The sequence below is a fragment of the Furipterus horrens genome, unplaced genomic scaffold, assembly GCF_987537825.1.
Source record: "Furipterus horrens unplaced genomic scaffold, mFurHor1.1.pri manual_scaffold_11, whole genome shotgun sequence".
Lineage (NCBI taxonomy): Eukaryota > Metazoa > Chordata > Mammalia > Chiroptera > Furipteridae > Furipterus > Furipterus horrens.
The window spans coordinates 69843202-69855340 of NW_028327181.1; the positions used below are offsets into that span (position 1 = coordinate 69843202).

General features: G+C 45.5%; 1 protein-coding gene across 1 annotated transcript; it reads left to right on the plus strand.

Moving 5' to 3' along the window:
• The first annotated feature begins 1470 nt into the window (after positions 1 to 1470).
• On the plus strand, positions 1471 to 2072 carry CCDC182 (coiled-coil domain containing 182). The gene has a single exon (XM_090292777.1). It carries the CDS (start codon positions 1581 to 1583, stop codon positions 2031 to 2033), a length of 453 nt encoding a protein of 150 aa, XP_090148903.1. The 5' UTR covers positions 1471 to 1580; the 3' UTR covers positions 2034 to 2072.
• Positions 2073 to 12139: the final 10067 nt, after the last annotated feature.

The window sequence follows — 12139 nt, forward strand, 5'->3', positions numbered from 1 at the left end:
GATGGGAGTGTTTACACTATGGAAATTGGCAACAGCTATAAATCAGAGCTTTTACTTTTTTCCTTCTGGTGAGCTGCATGCCACTGAATTACTGTCCTGACTATGTAGATAAGGAATCCGAGGCTCAGGGAGGTGACATAGTCTGCCACAGAGACACAGCTTGTAGGTGGTGGAGCTGAGACCCTCACCCAGGTGGCTTGATGTTAGAGCGTGCTCAGAGGCGGTGGTGTCAATAGGACTCAGAGCCTCTAGGGTGTGGAGGGGTCTAGGCTGGTCCCAGATTTCTCACATGGGTGCTGGTGTGGGTACTGCCCTAGGCTGGTGTCATTAACCTGATGACAACTTTGGAACAGAAATCAATTTGAACCAAACGATAACCAGTCCAGCTTTGTATGGCACAGTGTTGCATCTGAGGCACAATGTGGGAAAGATGTTTAGATCTGGAGGTCAGAAAAGAAATGTGGGCAAAAGATTGAGATTTATAAGATAGAGGTTTGTTCGTTTTTTGTTTGTTTAATTTCAAGTTTAATGTTTTATTTTAGAGGGAAGGGAAGGGTGAGAGAAAGGAAGAGAAACATCAATGTGAGAGAGGAACATTGACTGGTTGCCTTCTGTCCGCACTCTGACCTGAGATGGAACCGGCATTCCAGGCATGTACCCTGACTGGGAATCAAACTAGGGACCTTTTGGTTCGTGGGATGATGCCCAACCGAGCCACACCGGCCAGGGCTAGAAGTTTGTTCCTGACTAAACCAAACGTAGGTTAGCTAGAAACATTTTCCTTTCTCAGAGTAATCAGGTAAGAAGTGTGAGGTTCACCCCTCTAGATGCCTTTTCTCATCTCGGTCAACATTCAGGCATGATCTGGCAGGGCAGGGGACCCGTCACTCTTGCTCACACTTATTCCCTGGTCCTGGTGCATAGTGAGCATGTTGTGAGTACTTGTAGAAAAAATGAGTGAGTGACCTGATTTTACCCTGCACATCCCAAGTCAGTACTGTTGTGGCCCGTACATGAAAGCCTCAGTACATCTCTCACTGCTTCTAACATTATCTGGAATTCTGACGGCATTGTAGGAGTGTGGGTTGGAATCAGAAATTACTTTCTTATAGCATTTTAGAGCTAGAAGTGGGATTAGGTATTATCTCTTATGATATCTTTGTTTCACTGATGAGTTACTGAAGCCCAAAGACCCTTCTGAGACCCTGGAGACCCCTTGGCAGTGTGGAACACTGCCCAGCCTTGGCAGCCAGTGAGCTTTGTTCTGGCTGGTTTACTTTCCTGTCTCTCAGGGAAGGGTGATGAGTCGATCAGAATTCACATCTAAGAGGCACCACTAAGTGCTTCTTGGGTAGTTGAGCAGACAAAGCTCTGGATAACTAACCAAGGGGACAACAATATGCAAGTGAATGGGTTGCGGCTTTTCCTCCTGATTGGCTAAGGGGGCCCCTGAGGTCACAATAGGTGGGTTTCTCCACTCCAAACCATTGTGTCTCTAGTCTCTAGCTCCACCTTCCAAAACCTCACGGATCTCACTGGTTTCCTAGTTCCTTCTCTTTGTCCAAACGGGAAGAAAGACGATGGAACCACTCTACCAGGCGGGGTCCATTCTCATGAAGGTGAACACCTTTCAAGGGAAGAAGATGGTGGAGAGCGGCCTCCAGTCTGGAGACTTTTCCCTGTCCCCATCATGGCCCTCCTACCCGCTGCCACCAGCTGACTTGGAGATCCTGCAGCAGAAGGTGGCCGTGGTGCAGCGGGAGCTGGAGGACTTCAAGAAGGAGGCCTTGAAGTCCATCCATTGCCTGCAAGACGCCTTCTGTGAGATGAATGGGGCCTTGGCCCAGCAGGAGGAGCAGGCGGCCCGCGTGAAGCAGCGGCTGAGGGAGGAGGAGGACCGGGGCATCGTGCGAAATAAGGTCCTCACCTTCCTGCTGCCCCGTGAGAAGCAGCTCCGGGAGCACTGTAAGCGGCTGGAGTGCCTGCTGCTCCGCCGGAGCCGGGAGGCGCTGGGCGTCCCCAAGAAGATCTAGGCAAACTGAGGCCTCCCCAAGCAGGAGCCACGCTTCTAGCCGAGCAGCCAAATAGAGTTTTTAAAAGAAAGGACAAACCTTAAGTCCCTGTCCATTTGCTCCCTTCCCCCCCATTTCTATTGCTCCCCTTCTACCTAAATAACACCTTGTTAAGAGGCAAAAAGACCCCGGAATGCTCTCTCATGGAAGCTTCATCTATCCAGCATCGTCCAAGAATGAGGTGCCCGATATATCTTTTAGGCACTTGTGACTTTCACTTTTTAACTGCTTTCCTGTTTGTAATGGTGATATTGCTCAAATGTATAACATATATATGTTGTAAGCTTCTTAAATGGATTGTGTTGAACAGATTTACCTTCCATTTAATGATTCGAGGTTCTCGTGATTTGTTACTTAATGCGTGGGCTACTGAGAGGGCTCAATCGTTTGTCCCAGCACTCCACGGCCTCAGATTGCTTTACTTTGGCCATTCTTATCCTTGCCTAGTTGGCTTTTCTGCCTTCACGGTTAGGCTGTCATATCTCACTTTTCTGTGCTGTCTTTGTGCACCTCTACCTCCTGTCTGGTTAGTCTGCAGACTGGCCAATCACATGGACAGAACTTATTAGGGCTCCGAAGCCTGGAGTCACAGGAGCTCATGGCACTGATGATGCAGTGCTTGTGAGGCCGGGCTACACACAGTGAAACTGATTATCACGTTTGACCCATGGAGCAGGGATTATCCCAATGGGAGAAGGGAGAGCGCAGGTGCCCATCGGTCCAGGTTGGGTTAGACAGGTGTCCCTCCTGGAGACAGGGTGAAAGTTTAAGTGTCTCCTCCTGGTTTTCTCTGCTGCAGGGCTTGAAGCTTCTTCTCAATCAAGGGGTTTTAGCTGCAAGCCACAGGATACCCATTACGCTGACTTCTTTGAGAAGTATATTCTTTCATATAAGAAGACATCTGAAGTAGAGGGTTGTTCAGTAACTCAACAATGACATGGCTCTGGGTTGGAACCTCTGTGATTGTATTTCCTTCCTCCCTCACCACATCCCTCCACTGGTCACATGGTGGTGGCTTCAGGAGTTCCAAAATTGTGCCATCGTGCGACAACTTCCAAAAGCAGAAAAGGAGTGGCAGGCCTAAACCCTTTTCCAGAATCGCCCCAGTAGACTTCCTTTTTCTTTTAAAAAGATTTTATTTCTTTTTTGAGAGAGAGGAAAGGAGGGAAAAGGAGAGGAAGAGAAACACCACTGTGTGGTTGCCTCTCAAATGCCCCTAACTGAGGACCTGCCCTGCAACCCAGGCATGTGCCCTGACAGGGAATCGAACCAATGACCCTTCAGTTTGCAGGCTGGCACTCAATGCACTGAGCCACACCAGCCAGGGCCCCTCCGTAGATTTTCTTTGACATCTCCTTGGCCAGACCTGGCTCGCTTGACCACCCTAACCCAATCATGAGCAAAGAGGAAAGCAATTGCCACAATTCAGTCCCTGGGGCAGGGGACACCTCAGTTACCCAAGATCTGAACAAAATTAAGGTTTCATCAGTGAGGTTAGCTGTTGGGAGGTAATCAGCCCCAGGTACCACAGCCTCAGTCTTAGTTTTTCTACTTAATTGATACCGAGGGCCAGGTAGAAGAGAGCTCTCGGGCACAGCATGGCTAGACAGAGTTGGCCAGTGTGAGAGGCTGCCTCTTTGCCGCAGGGAGTGTGGGTTTGGGTCTGGGACCTGGGGGGTGGGCTGGGTGGAGGTGTGGAGTGACTTTAGTGTTGCGAGTGTAAATCCATTGCCCTCACTTGCTCTACCCTCACCTGTCCCATACCCAGGCTTCACCCTCGAAGTCAGAGGTTTAAGAGAGTGCCAAGGAGACTTTGCAACCCCTCAGTCCTTAAAATAGGCAGCCACTCTTAGAGATGTAATTTACATGTCACCATCTAGTGTGACCAACTAGTCCTGGTTTAACGAACTGTTTCTGTTTGAAAATTGCAAGTCCTGTATGTCATGAGCCCTCTTAGTCCAGGGATGGTTGGCCTCCTTGCATTAGATATAAACCATGTTGTGCTGATACAGGTGAGGCTGCAGTGGGACGAGTCACAGTGGGTCAGGGCAGGAAACACGGATGCCCTCTCTGCCAGGTCGGTGCATCTTTTATTTTTAACCGAGGCTGCTGGCCTGCCCATTGGGCGGCAGGAGTGTCTTACCCTCGATTATACTTCTCCTCCCCACCCTCAGGTCCTTGTCAACCATCTCAAATTGGCCAGGAGATTTGAGAGCTAGGTCCTTCTGGGCGACGTTTGAGATCCAGCTGTGGCCAGTTGGGATTTCCGATTAGGCTACATCTCACAGCTGAGGCCCTTGTCCTGGACGACAGAGAACTCCATGGTCAATTAAAGAGCCTGAGAAGGGACAGCTTTTTGTAGTTTCGGAAGATGGGTTCCCATTCCAACTCTTCTCCCTCCAACTGTGAACAATAAAGATGAGCATCCCAACTGCTCACTTTCTTTGAAATTCTAAAGCAGATAGAAGGCAAAACAACAGATGGTTTTTCTCCCTGCCAATCACCTTACTTCTCAAAGGTCTTCTCCAAGCTGCCACGCTCACTTGCTCCTCTGTGCACTCCCAGCAGCCAGAGGGATACTGAGATCACAGACACACGGCTCCATCTTAGGATACCCATGGCGGCCGCAGAGTGCTCCCTGGGACCCCAAGTCCTGTGTATACTGTAAGCTGGGTGACACTTGGGTGAGCAGCAAGATGGCCAGACACAGTACCTGGTGTGGGGGACATGGAACATCAGCTGCCACCACCCAGTCTGACCTTTTCTACAGACCTGATGCCCAGGTCGGGAAAGAAAGCTCAGGGAGAGCGTGGCTGGGTGGAGCCAGTGGTGGGGGTGGGAAGCAAGGGTTTGGGTCTGGAAATTGGCTTCTTTCCATGCACAACTTTGCCTCCCGAACTGACCCAATCCTTTTAGTAATTCCTGGAGTGCTGAGAGAAGCAAGCCTTGGGCCTCTTTGCTGACATTCAAGTGTTGATCTTCCCTTGTGTTTCCCTGGGAAACCAGTTTGGCAGCATCTCAACGTATTGACCCTAGAGTTACCATGTGACTCTGCAATTCTACTCTTAGGTGTATACCCAAGAGAACTGAAAACATATGTTCATGCAAACATCATACAAGAATGTTCATAGCATTATTCAGAATAGCCCCAAAGTGGGAACAATCCAAATGTCCATCAACTGATAAAGGATAAATAAAATGTGGTTGTATCTATACAATGGGATGTTATTTGGCAATTTAAAAAAAAAAGGAATGGAAATACTAATCATGCTACAATATTATGCTAAGTGAAAGCAGCCAGCGTGTGAGATTGTATCACTGCTATGCAATGACCAGAACAGGCACACTGATAAAGACAAAAAGCAGACCAGTGGGTGCGTGGGGCTGTGCCTAGGGTTAGGGTAGGGAGGGCAATTGCTTTTTGGAGTGGCAAAAGTGTTCTACAGTGACTGTGCAGGTTTTTTTTTATCCTCACCCAAGGACACGCCTGTTGATTTTAGAGAGAAGGGAAGGGAGGGAGAGTGAGAGGGAGAGAGACATCAACGTGAGAGAGACACCTTGTTCAGTTGCCTCTCTGGGAGGACACACTCCAATCACCTGAGCCACCCGGCCAGGGCTGACTGTGCACATTGAAGAGCTAAGGTGTACGGTATGTGAATTATATCTCAAAAAAGCTATTTAAAAATAAAGTGGACGTTCAAATACACAATGGGGGAAAAAAGGAATGATACTACAATTTATAACTTGAATCCCCTTTCATATCGAGAGCTACAAATCTGTACTGGGATTGTGTTAAGCTGTTTCTAGTTTATGGTCATTCTGGAGACACATGGGACCCAGTGTTTATTTGGGTCAGATATGTAAAAAGTGCCTGATTTAAAGACTGGCACCTAACAGGTGTATCATAAATGGTCATAGAATCGAAACTACAAGTAAGGCATGAAAAGTTATAATCAATAACTTTGATTGACCTCCCCCATCTCTAAAAAGTCTCTGGAGGGTGGCAGCTTGTGTGAGACATTCATTTGTGCCCAAGGGTGTGCTTGACTCCCCTCTCCAGGAACCTCTAGAGCAGTGGTTCTCAACCTGTGGGTCGCGACCCCTTTGGGGGTCAAATGACCCTTTCACAGGGGTCGCCTAAGACCATCGGAAAACATGTATATAATTACATATTGTTTTTGTGGTTAATCACTATGCTTTAATTATGTTCAATTTGTAACAATGAAAATACACCCGGCATATCAGATATTTACATGACGATTCATAACAGTAGCAAAATTATAGTTATGAAGTAGCAACAAAAATAATTTTATGATTGGGGGTCACCACAAAATGAGTAACTGTATTAAAGGGTCGCAGCATTAGGAAAGTTGAGAACCACTGCACTAGAGGGGCATCAGTCAGGCCCCAGGCCTGCCTCCAGCCTGGAAGACATCTTTGATGGGGTGAGAAAAGCATCAGGATCACTTTGCCCAAGGTGCTCTAGACAGCTGTCATGTGAGGAGCCTTATCTGGTGTGCCCTCCTAAAGGCACTCTGGTGAGACCTCTTGGTTGACTTCTTGCTCATCTTACCTCTTTCCTTTTGGGTTCCTTTCAACAGCAGGAGACAGGTACTCGTCTCTGCAGACAAACTGGCCTGATCTAAGTACCGACTCCGCTGCTCAGTTTCCCGGTGGCGGAGGGAGATTATTTTACCCCTCACAGTATGTCCGATAGAACTTACTGCAGTGGATGGAAACGTTTTATCATTCTGAGCTGTCAGTATTGTTATACTAGCCATGTGGCTGTTGAGGATTTGAAATGTAGCTAGTGGGATTTAGGAACTAAATTTTAAACTCGTTTAATTTTAATTAGCCATGTGTAGCTGGTGGCTACGGGCTCAGAGCCTCAGTTTCCCCATGTCTCCCAATGAGAGGATGACATTACTTACCTAGTGGGATCACTGGGTGACCTAACGGGGAAAGGGCAGGTAAGGCAGGATAAATTTACTGAGATTTTAATTACAATTTGGTTCCATAACTCACAGATAGGCTGTGTTCCCTGCTGGAGGGGCTCTTGTTTACGGAGCCCCAAACAGATGTCGCCAGAAACCCAGAAGGGAACCTTGGCATTTGTGCTTGGAAGTGTAAATTATGGAGAGGAATTAGTCTGGATTAACCCAGAGTGCAAGTGATGGAAGTAAGTGCTTCTGAGTGCAGAGATGGAGGAGGCCAGCTTCCGGGGAGGGGCGGAGAGATCTCCTGGTCCATCCTGGTGTGCGGCTGGCTGTGTGGGAGATGAGCTCCGGTCCTCACCTGTGGCAGGTTGAGTCTCTCTCTCTCTCTGCGTCTCTCTCTCTTGCCCTCCCTCTCTCTCCATTGAAGTCACACTAATAAGCACAATCCAGGGGTTCCTTTAGGAGACAGCCAGCATGTTGCCATTCAGAAGAAAAGCAGTTAAGACAAAGTGCATTGGGGCTGAGGTTTCAAACCAAGGTCCAAGTGGCAATGCCACCATCCTGAGGACCTGAGGGAGAGTTGCAGAGTCTGAAGGTAGAGCTTGCACCAGCAACGAAGCAGGTTAGGAGCAGGCAGGAGAGGTTTCCGTGGTTCACCCTAGTGGACTGCAGGGCTTGAAGCACAGGGTGGGGAGTCCGTCTGACAGAGAGCGGACACCTTGACTTTCAGACACCCATCATCAGAAGAGAGGTTCTCAAAGACGCTCTGACAATCTGGGGTGAAAGGGAGACCGGGAAGGAAAGCCCTGTCCCCGAGACTCAGAGAAGGGAAAGAAGCTGGTTCCGGTGTCCTTGGCCTGTCTGTCACCATCCTGGATGGTTATTGCTTCAGGAGGACCATGGCTCTATTTCCCAGGTTGACAGTTCTGGTGGAGTCAAACCTGTCTCTACTAAATAAATTAGATCTCTCCAGGGCAGATCAATATTTAATGTGGGGTTTAAAAAGACCGACTCAGGAAATGAGTTTAAAAGTGGAGAATTTGCCTTAGGTGGCAATTTCTGAAATACACTGGTATCAGGGGACAGATTATTCAAACCCAAGCCATGGATAATATAAAAACAGTTGAACAAGCCAAGATCTGCTTCCTGGGCATCGGTGACTCTGAATCCTCCAGTTTTCTGTGTGCTATTCAGAGGTTTGTGTTAAGTTGGAAGAGACCACCTACTCCAGTGACAGCAAAGGTCCTAGAGCTGCCTCCACCCTCACCTGTGGCAGACATTACTAATCAATCTCAGCTTTTTCCATTTTGAGTTGGTTGTAGACATATATATTTGTCCTAAATACCACATGCTGGGCAGCCACCATCTATCAGCCAGAGTGCATTTGATGTGAAATTTATTTCCCATTCTCATCTAGCCCAAATTCCTCATTGAACAGAGGAGAAGCTCCAGGTTACACAATGAATTAGTGGCTGATGTAGGACTAGGGCCCAAGTCTTCTTGTGCCTGAGACATATGTTTCCTCCCACCCCACCGATGAATGCATTAGGGATTGGGGTTCCTTTCGAGATTCTCTTACTGACCCTTCTGTGAGCAACATGGAGCATCCCTTGAGTGGCTTTGAATACTCTGTTCTAGAGACAAAATTATGGCATTCCAGAGCTAGAAAGCAGCTTAGAGATGATCTACTTCTACTTATTCCATCAAGGGGAAAATTAAAATCAGAGCAGTTAAGTGACTTGCCTAAAGACACACAGCTGGTTGTGCTCTTCTTGACATCAAAAATATGCATTCCAGTCCCAGTGCTCTCTTTTTGAGGCCTTGACCAAATCACACAAATGTTTTGACCTTTATTTTCCAGTTAGAATCTCATTACCTAAGAGTTGCAAAAGGTGTGTGTATTTAAGAAATGTACAGGGTCTATTTTTGATATATTTTGATGTTTTCATATACACATTCAGATTTACCTTTCTAATAATATTTTGTCCGTATAGTTTAGGGAATACAGCCAATAATATTGTAAAACTATGTATGATGTCAGATGGTTACTAGTCTTATCATGAGATCACTTCATGAGGTATATAAATGTTTAATCGTTATGCTGTACACCTGAAACTAATATAATATTATATGTCAACTATAATTAAAAAATAATTTTAAAAAAGAATAGCTAGAAAACTCCCCCAAAAGAGGAACAATAAGGACAGAACTAGCCTTAACAGATATCAAACATTCTCTACAATTTCTATAATTAAGAATGTGGTATTAGAGCATGAATAAATGGAGTTCAACAGCACAGAATAGGAAGTCCAGAAATAGATCCAGGTAATATGAAAATACGAAATATGATAAAGATGATATCGCAGGTCACTGTGAAAAAGATGGACTTTTAAATGATGTTGGGACAACTAGAAAAACATATTTTGTTTGGCTGATACAAAAAACTTGTTTGTATTCCCTAAAGCAATAGTAACCGGGAAACTAGATTTTATGCTGGGCCATCAAGAAGTGTCCATTTTGTATGAAAATCTTTTAAGTAATTATTTTGGTATGTGTGCATGTGACCAGAAACCGATGGTTTCTAAGACAGGAAAGAGATGTTCTCTCCCCAGGGTAGAGGGGCAATCCTACATTTAGCAGGACTTTCATGGTCTCCACTTCCTTATCCATAAAATGGCAATAATGATACCTGTCCCCGAAACTTCAGAGGCAGATGGTAAAGGTCGAATGGAATGATGTCTGGGGAGGAGTTTTGAAAAGCAAGGGATTATTGTGACAGGCAAAGGGGAAGGAGCTGGCAGGCTGAGGCGAGGTTCTCAGGGGTGGGTGGGGGTGGGGAGGGCAGAGGGGGAGTAAGAGGCTGCCTTGGCATTGGAACGCGGGCCAGAATTTCCATTCCCTCATTACACTAGGTGCTCCTGTCAGATTTCAAACCAGCCTCTGCTTTACTGCTGGAGACGCTGTGATATTTTAGGAATGGCAGCCTGAAGGAAGGCCACGTTTGAAAAAGGTCGCTTTCCTGAATTTGCCACTGGGTATTATTTTTATGACACTGTTCTGTTACCCAACTTCAAAATATACATCATATTTATATTGCCTCTACTAAGCATATATTTTTATTTTATTGCTTACCATGTGGGTGACATTTGGTTATTGAATGTCTGGAGAATTGGACCCAGTGGTTGTTGTTTTTTTTATTCTTTTGTGAGTGCTTGCTCTGATGTATTAATCTGTACAAAAGGAAAGAGAGAGACACATAAGCATTCTCACTCACACACACGTACACTAATCACATTGCCATTTTATCTCACTTTGCGGGTGTGTGGCTACATTTATAAGAGCTGATGGATCTGAAATAGGTGGTCTGAACTGATTCAGGTGGGAAGTGATGAAGCCAGCAGCCTCCTGGGAGTTAGTTAAGGGAGGAAGTGAGAGAGCCTTTTGTCTTCTGTTTGTGAAGGACACACCAGGCAAGAAGCAAGGATGGAACCATTGTGAGTCTGAGCTGAAAAGGACCCTGGGGATATATTTATATGCCTATAAAAATGTAGACATGTGTTTTATAGATACTTTATATCTTATATATCTGTATATCTATTCAGCACTTCGCATAATTCCTGATCCTGGACTCAATAAATGGTTATTGAATTAAGGAACAAAAGGAATAGTTATATAAACCATTTATTGAGATTGTATTCTGTGCAAGATACATAACAATAACTCTCTTAACCTCCTAGGGTCCCACAAAGCAATTTCATTATCTCCATTTGAAAAATAAAGGGAATCGGGCTCCTCAAAAATTTAAATGTAGAATTGTCATATGACCCAGCATTTCCACTTCAGAGGAATTGAAAACAGATACTCAAACAAATATTTGTACATGAATGTTACAGCAACATTATTCACAACCCAAAGGTGGACACATCTCACATGTCCATCGACAGATGAGTGGATAAAGAAATTGTGGTCTATTCATGCGGTGGAATATTATTCAGCCACAAAAAGAAATGAAGTGCTGATGTATGCTACAACATGAATGAAGCTTGAAAACTTTGTAAGCGAAGAACATAGACACAACGGGTCACATATTCCATTTATATGAAATGTCCAGAATAGGTGAATCCATAGAACTAGAAAGCAGATTAGTGATCGTCAGGGGCTAGAGGTGGAGTGGGTGGGGAATAATTCCTCAATGAATACAGGGTTTTATTTGGGGTTAATTAGAGTTTTGGAACTGGATAGAGATGATGATTGCACAACACTGTGAAAGTACTAAATGCCACTGAACTGTTCACTTAAAATGATTAATTTTACATTATGTGAATTTCATCTCAACTTAGAAAAAGAAAGAAACTCAGTTTAGAGAGTGTTGTAGATGGATTATATTGACAGCTCTAATCACGTTCCTCCCTTTGTTCACATCATGTGCCCTGTAACTTTACAGGCCTCTTCTATGATGACTCCGGCTTTGGCCAAAGGGACAGAAGCAGACTTAATGGAGAGGCTTGGAAAAGCCCACATGTGTTTCCACTCACTCTCTTGGACTTAAACACTGCCATGAGGCAAGCCTGGACTCGCCTTCTGGGGCATAAGAGACCATGTGGAGCAAAGCCAATTTATCCCAGCCAAGACCATCCTACACCAGCCAGCCCCCAGCCGACCTGCCAGCTGCCTACAGATGCACGAGTGTCCTTGGCCAAGATCAGCCAAGCTTGGCTCACATCAGCAGAACTGCCCAGGCTACTCATAGTTGCATGAGAAATAATAACTAATTGTTGTTTTAAGTCATTAAGTTTTGAAGTGGCTTGTTTTATAATAATAACTAATGGTTACAGAGAGGTTGCATAAGTTGCCTAAGTCTCACATCTAGTGAGAAAACGTAGCACTGGTTCCAAAGACTGGTTCTAAAGGCCTGTTCTATTCACTTTTACCTTCATTTTCCATGTGAAGAAAATGAGACTCAGAAAAGTTTGAGGGGGGGAACAAAAGCATCACCAGGAGAAGGGGGCAAGGGTCATCCTTCCCTGTCCTTGGCAATGAAAGAATGTCACATGTAAACCTCCCAGCCTATACACCATACATACATCATTCCCCAAGCCTCCACCCAACATCACAGGAAAGTGTTGAAAT

What these genes read in the sequence shown, in the direction of transcription:
- CCDC182 (XM_090292777.1), top strand. Translation starts at nt 1,581, where the DNA reads ATGGAACCACTCTACCAGGCGGGGTCCATTCTCATGAAGGTGAACACC.